We start from the raw sequence: 22,193 nt of genomic DNA, 5'->3' as shown, positions 1-22,193 counted from the left end.
CAGCATTCAGAAAAGAAAAAGGGAAAGCAGTTGTACTGCAGCTTTAATAACTTCGCACAGAGAATGGGCCAGATGGACAACATATCATAATTTGTGCTCTCTCACCATCACCCCTTTAGTATCATGTGCTCATTTCGATTAAGTTCAGCAAGTAGGTGATTTGCAGGTGTATAATACGAGCTTCCTAAATTGCAAGCATATTACAAGTATTTTTTCAGAGCAGCTTTTCTGATAGAGGATGAAAGATCTGCTCTGAATTTGTATTTGTCTCCGTTGGTAGCCCTTTAAAATTGGATTGAATAAGAATTCCCTTTGGGAAAATGACTTTGGAGGTGTGCTTCATTCTCACCATGTACAAGTGCTGGCCTTCACTAATAATGCTTGAATTCTGCCATATGGAATCAAGGTGCATGCAAACTAAAATAGGGAACTTGAGGCACTATAATTGTGACTACTTTGACAAGAAAGGCACGTTATTTACTGCAGGAAGGGTACCCCACAATTTTGGAGCACAAAGAGAGACAACAATTGAAGGAAATGCCTTAGGAGACAAAACATCTCTCTACATTGCCTTCTGAACACAAACTTAGAGGTACTTACATTCATTGCCTACATAGGGACACCAGAGGAATATTATTTCATGATAAAGTTAGGTACCAGGGCAAGAGTTTTCGTTGGTGGGAGAACCACTCTCTCTAAGCTTCCAAATTTTCCAAACATTGTCACCAATTCTGTATCCATCGTCATGTATGGCAAATTCTTTACAAGCATCACACGATTACTTCTTTTAATGTTCTCCAGCTTCCCAGATGCAAGGTCTTCCAACACATCAACATTGATGCCCTCATCGCTAAGAGCTTTCTTAGTCTCGGCAATGATATGTGTCTCTCCCAAAGCCATGCGCACTGCTAAATCCTCTGCCTCTGGGTTCAAGAAATCACTTTTTGACAACCCATACTTTCTGGCAACATTCTCTGCAACCTAGAATACAGAACCAGGTTTTAGAAATATTGATTTTAGCCATATTGACTAGTTAATTCTCGAGAATTAAGGGGAAAAGATACCGTATCTGCACGCATGAATAAAGAATTCCAGGCCCATGTATTTCCGTTTGATTCCGCTGCCCTTTTCTGTGCTTCTCTATCTTGCTTAAATTGGCTCATTCCTGGGACTCCAGCATTTTTCCTGTTCAATAACCTGTCCTACTTGAGAATCGAGATCCCAAACCCAAATTCCGCATTTGCAAGTTCACATACTATTAATCAAAAAATATAATTTCCAAACCAATCCGAGAAGTGAAATAAGTTCACCACCCTCCCCATTTTATGGTTAACAGTAAGAAATGCTTTAACTTCAGATCTTAAGATAAAAGTGGTTGAAAACATGTTTCCCTGCTTAAAGGGATCAATCATGACTCCTTAATTATTGACAATGGAACCTTTTTAATTTCACACACAAATAAATTTCTGGTATCTCCTCCACTTATTCCTTTTCCTTTTTCTTTTAAGCAGAGGAGATGGAAGGAGGAGAGGATTCCTGTCTTACACATTCCTAGCCTTTTGTGCCTAAACAATGTTTTGCAGACTCAAACCTTTCAAATCACAGGCAAATAGCTTACAATAGTCCTATTTTGACAAGCTGAAGCTCCAGGTTCCATGAATGATCTATTTCAGCACACCTCTTACAAAAGGCAAGTCAGAAGAGCAAAGTGAAGCAGGCCATGCTTGAATTCATATTTGTTATGAGCTCATCACAATGCTAGGCTACTCAATCTTGAGAAGGCCATGTCATGATTGTTATCTTTCTTGCACTCAATATGATGCTAGGTCATGACAATTTTTTCAAAGCACAAGGGATAGAGTGAGAGAAAGAAAAAAGACAGAAAGAAAGCAATATTAAAAGTCTACAAGAGGCTAGAACGTCCTATGAGACCGACGTGTTACAATGAAATCCATGGTATGTCTCGTCATGGAAAGAACCAAGTACGAAAAAAAATTGAAACTAGATTGAGCTAGAGACAATGTAGGGATTGGAGCCCAAAATCTCAAACACGCTCCATGTGAGTAGGATAGCTACTAGAGTGCATCAATAGAGTCAATGGGCATGTAGAATGTGGTTAGTGGGGCAAGGCCACCTAGATAGGGGGTGCGCCGTTGCGGGGGCAGGGATGGCAAAGGATTGCCTCGGGGAAGTCTCGATGGAGTAGCTCTTGGTGGACAAGGCCTGTTCGGACGATCCGTTGATACTGAGGGATTACCTCAGATCATGCACGAGAACACCTTGACCTAGGCCTCTCTATCCTCTGCAACACCTCTCCAATAGGTCAGGTTCCCAAAGCAGTGCGCCACACATCAGGGCATGTGTGGTTAAGGTGTCGAAAAGCCAACCCTTCATCTAGGTCTTCTAAAAGTGCGTATGGAAGCACTATTGCTGCTCAAGGAGGGTTGATGCCGCGTATCCCTGTGTCATGTTGTCGATATTATCATGGACCGGGGTCCACCAAAAACCACCTCAAGATATGTGTATGATCTAGCAATCTCAATGCCACCTCTGTAAAAGTGCAGGCATGGAGTTCTGCCGGAGAGGTACAAAAGATCATGACCTTGGTCTTGCCAAGGTTGACCGTAAGGCCTCGCTATGTATAAAACTCTTGTAAGGCATTCAAATATTTCTGTAAGCCCTCAATCAAATTTGAGCCAAGTACAATGTCATCTGCATGTAGCAAGAGAGGGATCCAGATGTTCCAATGAATCTATCAATGAAAGTTAAGATCTCATCAATGTATATGCCAAATAGTATCGCAGAGGGGGGCAGATAGCCTTGTTTCACTCCAATTGTGCTAGAGACCTCCTCTGACATGCCTCTTGGGGAACTAACCCATCCAATGATGGTCTCGTACAGCGCCATAATACCCCCTATCATCTCTAATGGTACTCCCATATCCTATAACCCCCATAGGACGCAGGCTCAAGGTACCGCGTTGTCAAAGGCCTTAGAGAAGTGCGCAAAGCAGCAATATATCTTGTTCCTGTGTGCCTTACCCTCCTCAATGATGGCTCCGAGTGTGAAAATGTGATCCAATGTAGAGTAGGTGAAACCTCTCTGTGCTTTTTAACGACTTAGACAAAGGAATTCACAGATTTATTTTGCAGACTTTTTCAAGATGCTCATAGATGCATGTTGGAATGAAAACTGCATAAACTAGCGTTGCAAAACTTGACAACTTGCTCAATTGAGAGTAACAACCAAGAGATATACACAATTGGTATTTGTAGAACCAATTTGAATTTGCAATTGGGTTGAAAGGCTAAGATGTCCCCCCCCCTTCTTATCCAAGCAATTTTTATTGCTTGAAATGGAGATACAAGACCAAGGTACAATGCACCTTACAAACTTGGACTCGAACTCTTGACTTGTGGACATTTACAAAGTTCTTATTTACAACAGTACGACAAGAGTGCTCAAGCTGAGCTATACACAAGCAATGATTCAAAAGCTGAACTAGTGGGAACTCGACTCCATGGGCACCTCAATCCGCAAGGAAGATGCCTACATAATCACCACTTCATCCCCCATTAGTTGCATGCACTAGATCTTTAGAAATTTCAATGCGACAAATGTGCTGCAAGTAAACTATTCTCAGATTCAAACTCTGGATTCGATGAGATCTTGGGGCTGGAGAGAGAAAAACTAAGAAAACTAAGAAAAAGTGATGCATTGAGGAGAGAGACAGCCTTAGAGTGGAGAAATGGCAAGGAGAGAGAGTGTTGCTGCTGCTCCCAGACAGGGAAGAGAAAGGGGGACTGCTGTTGCTCCAGAGGTGAAGAAAGGGGCAGGTTTATGCACAGAGAGAAGCCTGAACTGTAGAGAGAGAAAGTGGCTGTTGTAGAGAGAGAATACTGACCAAGGAGAGAGAAGACAGCTGCACCACCAAGGGGCTTGAGAGGGAGGTTGGCTGCACCAAGATGGGGAAGAGAGGAGGGCTGCTGTACCAAGAAGGGAGGAGGGACAGAAATGGACGTGGAATTTGTGTGGAATTAAGGCGGGGAGGCCCTTCTTTTATAGGCACAGCCCACCATCTGCCCAAGATAGCAAGTTTTTGGGGGCTGGGCTGGCCCAATTTCAGCCCATCAAATGTTGGGCCCTACACTATATACCTAGATGAATCCAGGAACATTCCCAAACTCATCCTCTAAAAACACAACATAGTGCAGTTTCAATCTCACGAGAGTCACTCATAAGATTGAAAACCATAAACTCCATCACGCATGGCAGGGACTAGCTACTATGACATGCCCACTGACGTCATCAGCGCCCAACAATGGGTGTAGACCATAGTATAAAAGTATGCTCTCACACATACAAATCCACACACCCACACATACTTGAGCATCCATTTATACAAAGTCTTCGTACTGAGTTTCTGTCGGCACTCCAGAGGCGAAGGGCAAACTCAGCCATGATGAAGGCTAGCACTAAAGGAGAAGGCTAATCAAAAAGTAGTCCAAATCTCTTCATTCAAGGAGGTGAGGGGCCCTACACTAGCCCTTCTCCTCCTTGCCATGCCCCCTCCTATTGCTAAGTGGCTGGGCCAGCTGGCCCTACTGCCAGCTCAGTCTGCAGCCACTCACGTAGCGGCTCAGCCTACAGCCTCAGCCTTCCACGTGTCACAAAAAACCTGAAAATTCAAACTTGTCAGAATTCAATTCTCACTTCACGGACGGGTTCCTAGCAGCTAGTCCTAGACATTGACATACTCTAGAGCCAGTCTTGACTTTGATTAACCTCCGATAAGTTTGTCTTCTTATCTTGTATCTCCATGCCTCTTGGCATGTTCTTGGCTCACCCAAGGCCCTAAGACATTCTCTTGGATGGTTGCTAGGTCAGTGTGCAATCTATGCATGTAATTGGTCCCAGAAATGGATACTCAGGTGGGGTTCAATTTCTAATGTTCCTCTTAAGAGAGGGCATTACTCTTGCGGGTCACTAATACCCAAAACCCCAAGGAAGGGGGTCCACCCTTAAATGCTAGACCTAGCCTCCATGATCTAACTATTAGAAGGAAAATATTTTCATTCTTTTGCAAAACATAATATTTTAAAATAAATAAAAACTTAAAAGAAAACAAGAAAATGGATATAGCTTGAAGATGAGTGGCATTCCCTCCATCTTTCATTCTCTTGTATTAACTGAAATGCTTCCTCATAAGCATCCAAGATGTGAGTCGTCTTCCAATGGTGAAGTTATGGAAGATGATCAGTTCTGGAATCAAAAGGATCTCATTGTCTTCCACCTCACAAAAGGATCTCATTGTCTTCCACCTCACGTGGGTTTTCAAGACTTGGCTCTTGAGGTGGTTCCCCAACAAAGGGTTTGATCAAGCTGACGTAGAATACATTGTGTATTGTCCAGTGGGAAGGAAGGCTCAACTGAACTGAGACCTCGTTTCATTACCTGCAACACTTTGGATTGTCTATAATACCTGAAAGAGAGTTTTAGTTTTTTCTTTTTTTTGTCCCACTTTAGTTTTCAACATGGCTTTGTCAACCTTTTAATAGCACCCATTGTCCCTCTTTGACTTTATCTTCTAGTTCTTTGCGCGTGGAGAAGTTCAAGGGGAAAGGTTTTTCCACATGGCAAACTGCTCCTTATGTGTGAGGGTGTTTGGGATGTTGAGGAGGATGACAAAGTTAAATTACTTGATCAGCAACACCAAAAGATTTGGAAGCGGCAGAATGCAAAGTCAACACCTAAGGAGATTTGGGATCGCCTTAAGACATTGTTGAGTGATCATCTAATCTCTTGTTTAACAACTTTCAAGGTTGAAAAGCCCACCTAATGATCAAAATAAGATGGCTGTCCTTATGAAGAGTATGCATGGAATATCTCGCTTTGAGCAAACTCTTGAAGGACTTCGCCTTACCACTATCACGTTTGATGATATGGTAGCCCTACTCATTGAGAACGACCGTAGCAACAAGGAATCCTCTCTTGCCTCCTGATGATCAAGCATTTGCTTCTACAAGCAAATGGAAGACCAAGAAGAACATTATTTGCAGGTTTTGCAAGAGGAAAGCACACATTGAAGCTCATTGCTTCAAGAAGATGGAACAGGAACAAGAGAAGCACCATGCCAATCTCCTTGCTGAAGAACAGGCTGAACCTAAACAACCAGCAGCCAGCCAGCTACAGCAAAGGTTCACGGCCTCTCATTTGAGGAGCATTACGGCTGGGATTCTTGGGCTTTCTAAGCCTTCTATGCTATGTGTGTTTGTGTTGATTCAATAAAGGTTCTCAGCCTTGAGTTGTCCCTCTAAACTGAATGTATTTGGAGTCAATAAGAGGTACTCTGCCCTAGGTTGGCCCCCCAAAAAAGATTGTATGGTTTTTTACTTTGGTGTGATGGTATTGACCACCCAGTAGAGAGTAAGGGGGGGTGACGAGTGATGGTTTGCTCTTGCCGGTCGCAAGCTGACTAAGAAGTCACTATCACACAAGAGGGTTTGGATAGTTGGACTTGCTCTTTGCAGTATTGTGATGGAGGGGGAATCGGTCTACTCCTTGCATGTTGGGTCTCACACTCTTTGCTCCGAAAGGAGGGTGTTGGAGATATCATAGCCAAAGAGTGTGTTGATGCGATGTGTTGGTGTTTAGTACTAGGAGATCTAGTGTCAAACTATATGTCTCCTATCTCTGCTCTCACTGCAGATATCACGGGAGTAGCACCTTACTTTTCCTCCCAGCCAACTCTGCCAAGACTCCCAAGCAAGAGAGATAGATCTAGCACAAAATCACGTAAAAAAAACTGAATCCTTATCTTCTCTCACTAGCCTTGACAGACCCCATATCCCTAGATAGATCTAGATGCCACATGTCATCCATATAGGGCCTTCCTAATGCAACATTTCACCCCTCTCTTGGGATGCATTTAATTCCTTGCCCCTAGGCACCATCTTTGCACTAGGCCCTTGGTCTCAGATCTATCTAGTCTGGTGCTATCAGCCCTCACCTAGGACCTTGACATTAATCCCTCCCGATCATTTACATAAAGCGCAAACACATATATTACAAAGATAGATCCTATAAGGGAAATGTCGACTGATTCTTCCGAGGTCATGCTACCTCGGCTAGAGCGTAACATTCCTTCCCTCTTCAGACATCAGCGTCCTCGATGATAAAGTCTGGGAACACTCTCCGCAACTGATATACGGATTCCCAGGTAGCTTCGGATAGAGGCTGACCATGCCATGCAACCAACACCGTGGGTATCTTCTGATTTCGTATTTGCATTGTTCCTCGGTCCAGGATTCGTGTTGGTTTGCGCCTTGCAATATCCTCTATCTCCTGAAACAAAACCACACCTTCGATTAGTGAGTCACCAGTATGTAAAAATTTCTTTAAACGTGAAACATGAAAAACCGGGTGCACCTTACACCCCTGTGGCAATTCTAATTTATAGGCTACGCTGCCTATTCTCTTTAGAATCAACCACGGCCCACAGTATCGAGGTGATAACTTAGCACACTCTCCTGAAGTCAACGACTTCGAGTGCGAAGGAATTCTGAGAAAAACTTTTTCTCCTTCTTCAAATACTCTTATAGACCGATTTTCATCCGCATACACCTTGGCTCTATCCATAGCCTGGCGGATGTTAGCTCTCGCAAGTGCTAGCATCTCCCGCATCTGAACTACAAAGTTTGCGGCACTAGGCACTTTCTGAGGTACTCCAACTATAGTTGGATTGGCTGGCCTATAACCATAGTTCAGTTCAAACGGACTAAACCCAGTAGATGAATGTTTTCTATCATTGTAGGCAAACTCCAACAATGGCAACCACTTGTCCCATGTATGTTGCCTCAATGACACATATGCTCTCAGCATATCCTCTAAAGTCTGGTTGACTCTCTCCGTCTGACCATCCGTCTCAGGATGATCCCCACTACTACTCATTCCCAACTCAGTCCTTAGTGTCTCAAATACCGCTGTTCAAAAGTGACCGGTAAACCTGACATCTCTGTCTGACACTATGGATCTAGGCAATCCATGCAGACGAAATATATGTCTAATAAACAACTCCGCTACTTGCGGGACACTAATAGACTCTCTAGTCGGAATGAAGTGAGCCATCTTGGTTAGACGATCAACCACCACAAGGATAGAATTATACCCTCCTTGTGTTGCAGGTAGTCCTACAATAAAGTCCATAGAAATGCTCTCCCACTTACTTAGTGGTATTTCCAAGGGCTGTAAAAGTCCGGGTGGCTTCACCCGCTCGGCCTTACTTACCTGACACGAGAAACACCGTGTCACATATTCATGAATATGCTTTTTCATCTTTGGCCAAAAGAAATCTCGCTTCACGAGATCATATGTCTTCTCGACACCTGGATGTCCCGCACACGGGCTATCATGGCATTGTCGAATGACTCTCTGCCTGAGATCATTCTGACCAGGTACTACAACCTTGCCATTCCTAACTAGCATACCATCCCTTATGGTATATCTTGCATAAGTTTGGCCTTTTCTGGATGCCAGGTCATCCTTTTCATTTTCCCCGGGTTTTAACACATGAGCCTTAGGCCATAAGCTCTGGACAAACTCGTCCACCTTTTGAGTTTCTCTGATCTCGGTCATTAGAGCACTCTCTAATACCGTGAAACTCAGGTTATGCATAATGCGAGACAACGCATCAGCTACCTTATTGTCTTTTCCTCTTCGGTACCAAATCGTCAAATTAAACTCCTGCATGAGCTCTGCCCACCTAGCTTGGCGGCCCCTCAAGTCAGGCTGTTTACAGAAATGTTTCAGAGTATCATGATCCACATCCACATAAAACTCTGAACCATACAGATAATGCCTCCATGTTTTCAAAGCATGGATAACAGCATACAACTCCAATTCATGAGTTGGCCAATTCCTTTGAGAGGGAGAAAGCTTCTTGCTTTCGAAGGCTACTGGCCTTCCCTCTTGAAGGAGGACTGCTCCTACCGCAATGCCACTTGCATCGGTTTCTAGGAACAACGGTTTCTGGGGATCAACTATCTTTAACACCGGTCCTGAGACCACAGCTTGTTTTATGGTGTTAAAACTTTCTTGTTGATTCTGTCCCCAAATAAAAGGTACTTTATCTGAGGTCAGATCAGTCAATGGCGATACTATTTCGGAATATCCTTTGATATGCCTTCTATAAAACTGGACAAATCCCAAGAATGATCGCAACGCGGTCAGACTCTGAGGGATTGGCCAAGTTAGTATCGCAGCCACCTTCTTCGGATCCATTTCTACCCCCTGTGGAGTAATTATGAACCCTAAGTACTCAAGCCTAACCATACACAGTATAGTTTTCTTTTTATTCACGTAAAGACTGGCTTTCCTCAAAGTACTGAACACTATTCTTAAGTGTTCACGATGCTCAGTAACACTTTTACTGAATATCAGGATATCGTCAATAAAATGTACTACGAACTTTCCGATATACGGACGTAGTAAATCATTCATAAGCATGACGAAGGTCGCTGGAGCATTGGTAAGTCCGAAGGGCATTACCAAAAACTCATAATGACCAAACCTGCTCCTAAAAGCGGTTTTATGCACATCCTCGGCTCTAATCCGGATCTGATGATAGCCGCACTTAAGATCTATCTTGCTGAAAATCACGGCTCCATGTAATGCATCTAGCAAATCATCAATCCGAGCCATCGGATACCTGTGCTTAACAGTGATATTATTCAATGCTCTGTAATCTATACAGAGGCGAAACGTATCATCCTTTTTCCTCTTTAATATCACTGGTGAAGCAAAAGGTGAGAAACTATTCTTCCAGTTGCCTACGCACCTCCGCTTCTTCAGTAAAGCTCATTCTATAGGGAGGTCTATTTACAGGTTCTGCCCCCGGGATCAGCTCAATCTTATGCTGAACTTTCCGTTCTGGAGGTAACCCATAAGGTAGTTCATCCCTAAAACATTCAGAGAACTCCTCTGTTATAAGATTAGCCAGCTTGGCCATCTCACCACTTTGCGTAACATCAGTGCTAGTCGAAGAATCATCCACCGACTCTACCGATGCTGTGCAAAGGTATAAAAACTCTACTTGAGCCTTTCTGATTTCCATCACGGAAACCAACGGTCCCTGAGGTATATCTTTTTCACCTCGCAAGACATAAAGCACATCATTCATCTTGAATTGATATACGTGCTTTTTCCAATCAATGGCTGGATTCTTCCTAGAATGCCACGCCATTCCCAGGGCTATATCCGCATGAGCAAGCTTGGTCATTTCAAAATCAAGCTTCTCAGCATAGTCCTGAATCCGAAGCTCTAACTGGGTAACCCTTTGGTCCCATACTTCAGTTGAACTTCCATCGGCCATCTTGACTGTATACGCATAGTCAGACGGACTTGTCTTCAGTTTCAGCCTCTTCACGAGCTTGGAGTTAATCACATTGTGAGTTGACGCTGAGTCAAACAACACAATGACATCATGACTGGCCACTTGCCCTTTCATTTTAATTAACTCCGTATCATTGAAGGCTGTATACCCCGTTGCTGCGGGCTTAGATAGGATGTTATCAGGTGCACTCGTCACTAACTTAGTAACAGACACACAGAACAAACAAGGTACTAACCTCTGAGAAGATCCCGCTAGCTGAATCTGCATCTCTTCCGCTCTGGGACTTCCCTGCATCTCCACGTCGCACTCTGAGATCACCATCTCAGCCATCCGACGATCTTTATTACGTGGACAATCTCTCCACTGATGAGGTTGAAGGCAACCAAAGCATAAGCCTTCTCTCCTCGCTTTTTCCCGCTGTTCTGGGTTCAAGGGAGACTTAGACCAAGCCCGGGCTGCCATTGGAGTTACTTTCCTTTTCACTCCAATGGTGGTACTCGGTTTAGGAGTTTCAGCCGGTCTCGCCTGCTTGGCTTGACCACTCGGCTGCAAACCACTCCCTCTACTAGCCCACTTCTTCTTAAACCCAAACTTCTTCGGATACCCATACTGGGTCCCGACCTGTGCAAACCCACTTGGCTTGCTGCCTTTGGCATCCTCGTAGTTCAGGGCTATAGCTATTGCATCATCTAACGTGTTCGCGTACTTAGCCCGAACTTCCATTTTTATTCGATCATTCAATCCAAATATGAAATCTTTCACTTGGATTGATTGAGGCAGGGGTTCGTAAACCTTCATTACACTCTCTCGAAACTTATCAGTGTATTCTGCCACTGATAAATTTCTCTGACGCAGGTTCCTATATTGATCCCAAGCTCGGGATGCCTCGTCAGGAGGTAAGAAGTGTTTCCTGAACTCTCTTTTAAACCCCTCCCAGGTAGTGGATGCTATGCCATCTTTTTGTTGTTTAATCCACCACCGATCCGCTGCCTCACTAAACATATGGGTGGCCTCGCGGATCTTTTTGATGTCATTTCTGATCTCACAAATGGCGAACGCCTCGTCCCATTTGTGTAACCAGGTTTCAATGACATCGGAGCTACGGTCGTTCATCCGACCAGAATACTTTTCCGGTCTGTAATTAGCAATATTCGGCACTTTAGCCTTCCTAGGCTCGACCGTATGGACACTAGACTCCAGTTCTATTGGAGCCTTTCCCTTCTCCTCTCGAGAAGGTCTGGCAGACATACTCTGTTGCACTCTCCTAAGTTCAGATTGCCCTACGTTGGCTTGTAATTGCTGCGCTAACAACTGTTGCAAGGCATCTTCCAGCAATGCAATCCTGCCAGATAAAGTGTGAGCTATTGGACGCGATCCCTGCTGGGTCGGCCGGACTCCTGATTCACCAGGGTCCCTCCTGGAAGCTCCTTCTTCTGCTTCCATTTAGTTCAGTAGGTGTTTTGTTTTGGGGCTTTTTTTTTTTTTTTTTTTTAAACACCCCTAGAACACTGTAATCACAAGCTGTAATCACAAGCTGACACAATTCAGGGTACTGACACTCTGAACACAATTCCCTATACTAGGGAATACCTGCAATCTGACGACTATACTGACCAAGTATTTGACACAAGCATATATCACAATATACCCCAAACCACTTTCCCTATACTAGGGAAATTCCTGCATCAAACTGACTTGAGCACACAGGCTCAATCTGAAAGACAGTCCACGAAAATTTTATTTTATTTTTTTCACTTTAGATTCCCTTCCGTTGTATAGAAATAAATGAACTGTAAATTGAAATTTTGCGCAGGAAGAAAAAGAGCTGCTCCCTGGTGGTTCGCTTCTGCATAGCGCAACTGAAACAATCTTTTGGAATCACTCTGGTGTCTCCGTGATACCAATTGTCATCTTCCAACCAAAGGAACGTAGGTTCGTTAGCCTTCCTACTAGCTAACCCCCACGCCACCAACCTGTGCATACCAGGTCCATCACGGACTCACACGACCTTCGAATAGATGCCTGCTCACGCAACGGTCAACCCGTCACCGCACGTCGACCAGCCCGCTATCAACCCGTCACTGCTCACGGGCCGCTGCGAGATCGCCACAATCCTTGTTCGTGGCGTCGCCGAATCACCAGCGGTTCCACCAACCTACGGGACCCCAGGCTCAAGCCTCAACTCAAAAGCCTGCGTTCGCCAATTCGTAGGCCCCCACGTTCCTGCGCTACGTCGTTCTGCATAGCCCAATCGTGGGTCCACATGAGCGCCACAATTGCTCCGTCACCACCAATTAGCTTCGTCACCAGCTACCGTCAGCCCATTACGCTCAGACTTCCCGATATCAATCGTCACCACCTATGATCGACGACGTGCCTTCCCACGGTCCCTGTTCCGTCAGGTCAACCCCACGCTATCAGCCCGTTCGTTCGGCTTGCGCTGCCCACAGGTCTTACGCTCCACGCCTTTCCCCTACACACCCTCGAGCTCTGATACCAACTGTCAAACTATCTGTCTCCTATCTCTGCTCTCACTGCAGATATCACGGGAGTAGCACCTTACTTTTCCTCCCAGCCAACTCTGCCAAGACTCCCAAGCAAGAGAGATAGATCTAGCACAAAATCACGTAAAAAAAACTGAATCCTTATCTTCTCTCACTAGCCTTGACAGACCCCATATCCCTAGATAGATCTAGATGCCACATGTCATCCATATAGGGCCTTCCTAATGCAACATTTCACCCCTCTCTTGGGATGCATTTAATTCCTTGCCCCTAGGCACCATCTTTGCACTAGGCCCTTGGTCTCAAATCTATCTAGTCTGGTGCTATCAGCCCTCACCTAGGACCTTGACATTAATCCCTCCCGATCATTTACATAAAGCGCAAACACATATATTACAAAGATAGATCCTATAAGGGAAATGTCGACTGATTCTTCCGAGGTCATGCTACCTCGGCTAGAGCGTAACATCTAGTACTAGTCATCGTGTAAGTCATGCGTGAGTGCCACGTGTCATCCACCATAGCATGAACCTTGTGACACCAAGGCATGCTCAACAAAACATAACATGCAGGATTGCGATAGAGGGGGAATCGGTCTACTCCTTGCGTGTTGGGTCTCACACTCTTTGCTTTGAAGGGGGGGGTGTTGGAGATCGTAGCCAAAGAGTGTGTTGATGCGATGTGTTGGTGTTTAGTACTAGGAGATCTAGTACTAGTCATGTGTGAGTGCCACGTGTCATCCGCCATAGCATGAACCCTGTGACACCAAGGCATGCTCAACAAAACATAACATCTCTCACATGGCATGATATAAAACTCCTTGCTGTCCAAAAAGCTCTGTATGTGCAAACGGAGCTTCCCAATTATATAGGTAAGCCAAGCCCGCCTCACTCATAGGTTCCATCTCTTCTCCACGGATTTCCAAGTTGCCTGCTAACGCTGTGAAAATGAAATTTGCACAAGCCCCTAGATCAAAGAAGATCAAAGACATCTAATCTCTCACCTTGTCCCATGCTCCTCATACCTCTGTAGCATTCCCATTTGGCTGTTCACTAATTTCATCAGGCCTCAATCCTGCAGTAGGCTTAGGCTTCTTGCCTTTCTGTTCATCCCCTATCATCAGCTTTCCCCTTTAATTTGCGCTTTGGAAATTCACGTGCCATATGCCTCTCTTCCCTTGCAATGAAAGCATTTGTTGGCATCCATCAAGGCCTTTCTTTCTTTACGAGACAGCCAGTTAGACCCTGGCCTATCCCGTTTCTTCCCTCTATTGAAAAGTGCCTTGGAAGCATTTCCTGGCTGTCCTGCTTTCTTGAAATTGTCATTCTTACTGCTCTGGTAACCACTAGTCTTCCCAAGCATCAAAGCATCAGCTGTAGTTGCATTTTCATCAACTGTGACATGTTGGTTTCTCTTGGCTTCGTGCAGTAATCTCTGATTTCTTTGGGCATCCCGCAGCAATACTTCTCAATCTTTTCTGATAAAGGCACATGCCTGTAGGAGCTAACAGGTTGCAAAGCCTCCCAGAACTTCTTATTATACTCTTCCAAGTTATGACAGTCAGCTGCATCTAGCTTATGCCAAGCTGTCATTACATCCACCTCACATGTAGTAGTCAACCAAGCCGCTGAGAATATCTGTTTAAACTGAACCCAACTAAATGGTGCTTGGTTCTGAAGTAACAAATTGGTCAACACCACTGTATTGCATTACCTATGAGAAAGGTGGATGCCTTGAGCACTTTAGAGGACTCAGTGAAGTTCCCTCCTGAAAAGGCTGCATGAAACTGTTGGACGGAAGTCAAAAACTCCCAGTCTATCTTGTGCCCCATTAAAGGTGTCAAACTTTACTGTTGCTCTTTTGTAAAAATCCTTTTAATCAAAAGCTGGACTAAAATTGTAAAACAATAAAAAATGACGAATCAAGACATTGAAAGACATCACCCATCTCCAACGAGTTATATTTCAATTAAAAAGATTAAAGACTTCAAAACCAAGTCAAAGAGAAGCTTTGTTAAGTAATCAAAACCATCAAAAGGAGACACATGTTGCTGAATTGCTACCAAGTTAAAAAATGCAAAGATTTGTCAATCATTGATCAGACAGGATGTACAACTAATCTGACATCAGCACTCCTAATATGGCTGACAATCAGGCCATTTACAGCCTGCTTTACACAAATTAGAAGTTGCTCACTCTACGTTTAGTTCAGAAAAAACATGAAAACTGCTCTTAACAAAAGGAGGGGAACCAGGGAGGGGGAGGAGAGAGAGAGAGAGAGAGAGAGAGAGAGAGAGAGAGAGGAAAAGGGAGGGTGTTTACAAGTCTTTTTCAGGCATGGATGGAGGTCTTTTCGCTGGTAAAATGTGAAGTAATCTCCCTTGATATGTGCGCTTGTCTAGAGCCTCCATTGCCCTGTATTGGATTGACACTCAGGAAGGTCAGTATGAAACCTATAATCTATTGTCAAGTGGATTCTTTTTTGTTCAAAGCATTCGGTACCATTGGAAAAGCTCTTAATTAATAGAAAATTCCCACACAGTACAAAGAGGATCATACCTGACAGCAGATTCTGGAAGCATATATAAAATATACGCTAAGCCTTTCGAGCGCTTCGTCTCTTTATCAAGCACCAAATGAACTTGGGATAGCTCTCCGAATTGGCCAAAGAGCCCCTGCAAATCTTCTTCACTGTAAACAATGAGCATCAAAAAAGGTTTCAAGAAAAGCATGTTTATAAAATCACACCACATCACCATTAGTAAAAAACGGAAAAAAACATCATCCACTCTCTTCAATGACAGCATATAGGACTGAATTTAAATTAAGCTTCATCACGCCTCTCCTTAACAGGCTCTCAAAACCACTTCGCAAAACCAAAGTGACTTTTCCAAAGGTTCCTTCAAGGTCTCTGTGCACTCAGATGCAAGTAAAATCACCCACAAAGCTTCCCATAGAGCTTCTCCTTCCTCCCACAGAGCTGCTGAGCCTCTAGGCATTCATGCACGCTCAACTAGATCACCCGAGCTCTGATACCAATTGAGAGTGCTCTCAACGGAAGCAGAACGGAAGAGGGAGAGAGAGAAACAGAGAGCCACACAAGTTTTTGGCGGGTACAGAACACCCTAATCTTCTTTTTCATTCATTTATATATGTGTTTGAGTATTGTACATAATCGGGGTCAAGGCACAGTGACCTTTATCCCCCACACAGGAGAGTACTAGAGTGCATGGTAATGAGGGATTAGAGGTGATTAGGCTTCATGATTAAGCAACTTGTGACATGACATATTCTGACTGTACAGTCCAACGTAAAGCTTCCTCAAGTTAAATGAGCATAGCACAAGCTGAAGGCAGTTGCTTCCTTGGGAAGGCCGCTGATTTAACTGCCCCTTGGCCAACCTCGAAGCTCTAAAGGTGCCTGGGGCATGCCCCCCTTCATCATCATTGGATCTCCTACCTAGTTAAGAAAAGCACACCCTCCTCAAGGACGGGTGCACGTTGCCATCCTTCCGGCCATCTTGCAAGCTATTAGTCAAACATTGCCCGGTAAGGTGCCAAACAAGGTAACTATGTCAGCTGCTTTACCATACGACTGTTTGGTTAGTCTGCTAAAAACTCATTGCAAGGCTCTCTTCATGTGTTATCAGTTGGTTTTTGTGTAGCTCTAATGTTAATGGAATTTTATCAAGAAAGCACAGTTTTGTGGCCTTGCAAAAAACAAGGTTCCTCGAACGACCCACCTCAAGAATAGAGAATCACCATAGTGCATAAGCATGCCATCACCTCGAGTACAGAGTTTCTACACGTTGGCATAGCATACAAAAATATTGCACCCATCAAAATTATTTGAGCCAATTAAGTTAGAGGAAACCTCTCTAACTACAAAGGATTGCAAAATGCAATCCATTAGCCATCAAAATATGGCATTCCACACCACAAACAATAAATCGCACATGTTCCTCTGCAAGCATTGGGTAGAAGCAGACATCACTTTTAGGATACTAAGCAGCTAAGCTAATCCCAATCCCTTCATCTTATTATGTTTGAGTTCCTTCAAGGTACACCTCATATTTAACATTTTGGTCCCGTGAAGAAGTGAAATCAAGTCATATCATCAATGACCACACACACTCTCCTAATATGCCAAAAGCGTGATGAAATAAACATGATGAGATGTGGAGCATACATATTTCCACGTCAAGCATATTGAAGTCATCATCCACAATTCATGAAACCATTTGTCATATGCTCTCTCTCAACAACTTACAAATCTCATACTAGATTAGGGATTAGTATAAACTACCATTAAGGACTCACACGACCCAAGTTGATACGCATGTGCATGCACGTTATGTATAGTGTCACTTGGGCATAGATTACTCATCGAGACAACCTGCATACATAGACACCTGGAGATCCATGGTGTATTAAGCTCCTAATAAAGTTTGTAGTAGGCAGGCTCCCACACTAGAAAGCATCATTTTGCTTGCCAAGAATTCATAAAGTAGTCCATATTGCTACCATGTTGCGCTTTTGCTCTCACTACCTTCCCGAGTAGAGGTAGCAATTAGACAAGTATTCCATGTCTCCTTCGGACTCCCCCTAGATTCTTGCTGGTGGGGAAAAAAGGCACCACTTGTTTGACATGTTCAATCTGCTCCTGTTTGCTCTTGCTAAATGAGGATGTCATCAAAGAAAGCGAGCACATATTGGAAGAAAAATGGCTGCAACATTTTGTTCATGGGTGCCTGAAAGGTGGGCGGTGCATTAATCAACCCAAATGGCATCACCTTCGACTCATACAAACCCCTTTTCGTGTGGAAAGCTGTTTTGTGCTCATCAGCCTCTTTTACTCTAATCTGATGATAGCCTGATCGTGGATCTATCTTTATGAAGAATTGAGCACCCTTTATCCAACAGATCATTAATTCTAGGAATTGGAAGTCTGTTTAATAGTAGCCTTGTTGAGATCCATGTAATAAATGTACATATGGTATGACCCATCTTTCTTTTTCACAAGGAGCCCTGGGGAGGCAAACGGAGGAGTGCTATGAGAAAGGAAATTCTTCTCAAGCATTTCTCGTAACTGTCTTGCCACTCCCTCCCGTTCCACTTTTGAAAGATAGTATGGAGCTTACTTCCAAGCTCCAAAATGGCACGATCAACATCCCTCTTTGGAGGTAACTAACATGACATATCAGCGAATGTGTCAACAAAATCTCAGAGCAATTGCTCAGCATTTCCATATCCTTGACCTCTGAAATGCTGCCCATATGAGTCGAAGCCACATTTAATGCATAAATGGCACTTTCTTTCTTGAGCTCTCGGGCCACTTATCTCATAGCACTGTTTTGCCCTTATGTGCAAAGCAGAGTCATGGCATTCTAGTCAACATCAAAATCCCCCTCGAGATTCCATCCAATCACATCCCGAGATAATGTCAATTGGACCCATGTCCAATGAAAAGAGATCATCGTGAGATAGTCGGATTCTCACATCTTGGCAACATAGTCTGCAACCTCAACTCTTAGCCATCGTCTATCATTGTGGCAACAAGCCCCACCTTCTACAAGGTCCTAGTGTGCACAAACATGCTCCGATCAACTTCAAATTGATGTCCCCAACGCAAGAGAGCCAATGCAAGATAACAAGAGCAAAGCCAGAAATTCTTGCAAGATGAGTGTGTGAAATTGAGAGGACAATGTCTGACCAAGCAATCCGAGAGCTGAAAAAGACCATTTAAGCAAAAGCCCCAAATTTTGAAGAGGGCAAATGTGCCCAAAATCCCAATAAAGCCAATGTCACTGCAAATCTAAGCCAAAAATGTCACATGTACTAGGCGAGGCCACTACAATAATCAGAAAATCTAGCAAAAGCCCCAAACTTAGCGAGGGCAATGCCCAAAAGACGGCAAATCCATAAAAGTCCCAAATTTCACTCAAAAGCCCCAAATGTCACCTATACCAGGACACTACAACAATCAGCAGATCTAGCAAAAGCCCCAAATTTCATTGCAATTTTGGAAATTGACTGCAATGTGCCTTAAAAACCCCAAAATTGGAATCGAATCAGCCCAATGTCACTGTAATTAGTGCAAATGTGAGGCTGCAATGTGCCTGCAAAAGACTATTGTCACAAATTGTAAAACGCTGGTGACCTGCTTTTTTAAACTCCAAATCTGTCTGCAATTTGCAATGCGCCTGCAATAGACTCAAAAAACCAGATTTGTCACGAATTGTAAAATGCTGGTGAACGTGCTTTTTTTTTTCCCCCTCTCGTAGACAATTTACTGCAAACACTCTCTCTTGCGCTCTCCCTCTCTCTCTCTCTCCAAACACACTAGGGCCCAGGACAATCGTCGGGCTGGACCCCCCCGAAGGTTTCATTCATGAAGAGAGAATATGAGTACAAGAGTTCAGCGTGGAAGCTGTGTTACAAAATTCCAACATGAATCCAAAAATACAAAGGAGCTCAAGCCTCATTCTTTTGGCGAGTTGCCACTTGTCTAATTTCTAGCCTAGTTCTAATCCCATGTCCATGGGTAAGGTCTCCTGAGGTCTTCTTTGCACTTGGTCACGCGAAAAAGCTCCTAATCGCTCGCGAGGCTACGCAATGCCCGAGTCAAGAACCTTTTTTATACCTGCAACAATGCTAATGCTTCCTATGGCACTGCCTCTCCTCGACAGCAGCCTTCGGGCCTTCTTCATGCTAGGCAATTGCAGTAAATTGAAGCTTCTAGTCCTTAAAATCATTCTGCAAGGGTTGGATAATCGCAGAACGTCTCAATTGTATAGGACAATCTATTGCTCAACCAAGAAAATTCCCATAGTCAAAGAGATGGAATCTCGAGATAAGATTATTTCAGAGATGGTTCTTCTAGCATAGATATTGAGGACTGGTTCCACAGGTTAGGCAAGTATTTTACTTTGTGTCCTAATGTTCTTAGAACTACATTTTCCACTTGACATTTTGAACGGCCTCTCTTGGTAGCGACAAGACAAAAATCATAAGATAGCCATAATAATTTTGTGTGGAATGATTTCAAGCGTGGTGCAACGAAGTCTTTCAGAAACCATTCAAGGACACAGGCTGCCTGCACAGGCACTTTTACCTATTCCTTCACACTACCTACTTCTTCTATACATTACATCTACATTATCAAAATTGTCACCATCTAAGCCCGTCTGGCTGAAAAGGTCATCTTCATCCTCAATCATCAGCCTCATGTGCAATCTTTTTGCCATGAGTGACTGAAATTCAAGCTCAAGTTTCAAGTGATACATGCTTTGATGACGACTTTGCACAATTTAAAGAAAAACCTAGTTTAGCAAATGGAGGTACCTTGTGGTATAAGACAAATTCCGCACAAAGAGACGACCTGTTTCTGCTACACTTTCCAACTGGGCTGCTGAAATCTCTTTTTCATGGGCATTCTGGGCAAAAGAGCTCTTTTGGGCTTGTGCTTCCCCTTCAGTACCATGTAGCTGTCCAGCCATGTCTTCTAATTGCTCCTCCACGTTCATTGGATCTGTGTGTGCATTGTTCTTTGCTGCAGCATTAGGTAATGTAGAATAATGTTCATCATCTTCGGAGTGACTCTCGTCGTCAGTGCTGGGACGTTCTGCATTCTCGTCGTCATCACTCCAATTAGTCCTCGTTCTACGTTTGAGGTAATCCAAATCTGACACGCTCTCGTCCCCAATCCAGTCGTTTTTTTCCGCAATAGGTATGTCCAAAGCGATAACTGCTCCGTCTGAATGCGTCTCATCCTTCACGGAAGCTTCGTCCTCTTCGCTTTCATCTTCAAAACGAATTCCCAAAGATTTCAAACTTGATTCACCTTTGCCTTTCTCTCTTAAAGGGCGAAACTCTCGATTCTCCACAGAATCGTTCTTAGGCTGCTTGTCCTTCTTTTTGGACTTCGCAGAACCCTTCATCTTTTTAGCTTCCTCGTTTCCTGCAACCGCGTCATCCGCCCAAAGCTTGCTTTTGCTACGTGGCTGCATGACTTGTAGGAATTCAAGCAGCTTAGGATCTTCCGAGATGTCCTGGCCTGCGTTCTCTGTTGGGACTTTTGCTTGTGGTTTGCGTTTGGCTTCAGACTCTTCTTCCTCATTCTCGGAAGCCTTGTGGACTTTACTGTGGGCAGAACTCCCCTGAGAATAGCGACTCCAGGGGCGTGAACCGTTGGAATCGCCAATTGGATGCGCTAGCTGCTCATCACCCACGCAGAGTAAGCATTAAAACCAGTACGAATGATCATCTAACAAATCATCTCCCGCGCAAGAGCACAAGGTGACGGAATACCTCGCACAGAAGCCGGGAAGTGTCTATGAAAGAACGGTTGAAAAAGTTCACTGCTGCCTGAGCCTCCTCCTCCGTGCGATACCCAACAAAACCGAACTGTCGAGATCGCCCATCACTGCCAAGCGGCGAGTGTCAAATGGAAGGAAGCACAACACCACAAAAGCAACCACAGCCGGAGCTCACCTGGTTCTCATTATCTTGGCATCTGTAACTTCGCCGCGTGCAGAAAAATGCTCCCGCAAACGATCTTCTGTGAGGTATTTGGGAAGGTTTTTGACACAAATTCTGGACCTGCAAAAAACGGATGAGCAGTTGGTTTGATAGAAACAACAATCAAAAAGAAGAAGGAGGCAGCAGGAAGTTACATGATGGAGTCGAGTGTCCAGACTGCGTCTCTGTAGAGAGTATGAGAGAGAGAGAGAGAGAGAGAGAGAGGCAGAGAGACACAAGGGTCTATGATACTTAAAATAAGGTGAAAACTTCACTTTGTTTAGAGAGAGTTGAGAGACACAAGGATCTATGATACTTAAAACAAGGTGAAAACTTCACTTAAACAAGGTGAAATTTTCACTAGACATGCCAACTCACAACGTTCTGGTGTGGAAGTAGGTGAAAATTTCACTTGTATGCGTTGTTCGATAAGATGGCTATGCCACAATGCTTCTTTGCCCTCGGATTTGGGAACGGGATGTAGGTAGGTGGTGTGCCTAAGAGTGTTTCTTCGGATTTGATGTTAGGCCAAACTCGATCTAGAGTCGACTGGAAGATTGTAATTGGTTGGTTGATTCTTTGAGTGAGTGATGCTTTCTCCTTGGAACTCGCAAGCACGCTTGATGCGTACGTTGGTTTCAGCCAATCGACGTTCGTGTCACAGAGGACAATGGTTAGGCTCGATGTATCTACCTTTGCCAGAGTTTCCTCGAAGGCCTAGACAAACTGATGGATGTTTGTTTTGTTTGCCCTCGATGATTTGTAGGTCGCTATTATGTGC

General features: G+C 44.1%; 1 protein-coding gene across 1 annotated transcript in view; it reads right to left on the bottom strand.

The window, feature by feature from the left end:
• Nucleotides 1-21,653, bottom strand: part of LOC147886850 (nucleotide/nucleic acid binding protein) — a 55,222-nt gene extending 33,569 nt beyond the window's left edge. The window contains exons 1-8 of the mRNA XM_087394431.1: nucleotides 21,568-21,653; nucleotides 21,386-21,493; nucleotides 21,203-21,317; nucleotides 20,237-21,108; nucleotides 15,453-15,584; nucleotides 15,216-15,308; nucleotides 1,065-1,185; nucleotides 658-981 (exon numbers count right to left, since the gene is read on the bottom strand). Of these exons, the coding sequence (XP_087250557.1) occupies nucleotides 658-981; nucleotides 1,065-1,185; nucleotides 15,216-15,308; nucleotides 15,453-15,584; nucleotides 20,237-21,108; nucleotides 21,203-21,317; nucleotides 21,386-21,493; nucleotides 21,568-21,569 (1,767 nt within the window). The 5' untranslated portion in view covers nucleotides 21,570-21,653. The remainder of the gene's footprint in view (nucleotides 1-657; nucleotides 982-1,064; nucleotides 1,186-15,215; nucleotides 15,309-15,452; nucleotides 15,585-20,236; nucleotides 21,109-21,202; nucleotides 21,318-21,385; nucleotides 21,494-21,567) is intronic.
• Nucleotides 21,654-22,193: the final 540 nt, after the last annotated feature.

Source organism: Dipteris shenzhenensis, chromosome 23 (genome assembly GCF_047967505.1).
Source record: "Dipteris shenzhenensis isolate YYH24624 ecotype China chromosome 23, Dip_SZ_1.0, whole genome shotgun sequence".
NCBI classification, from domain to species: Eukaryota; Viridiplantae; Streptophyta; class Polypodiopsida; order Gleicheniales; family Dipteridaceae; genus Dipteris; species Dipteris shenzhenensis.
This window is presented reverse-complemented; position numbering and strand designations above follow the sequence as displayed.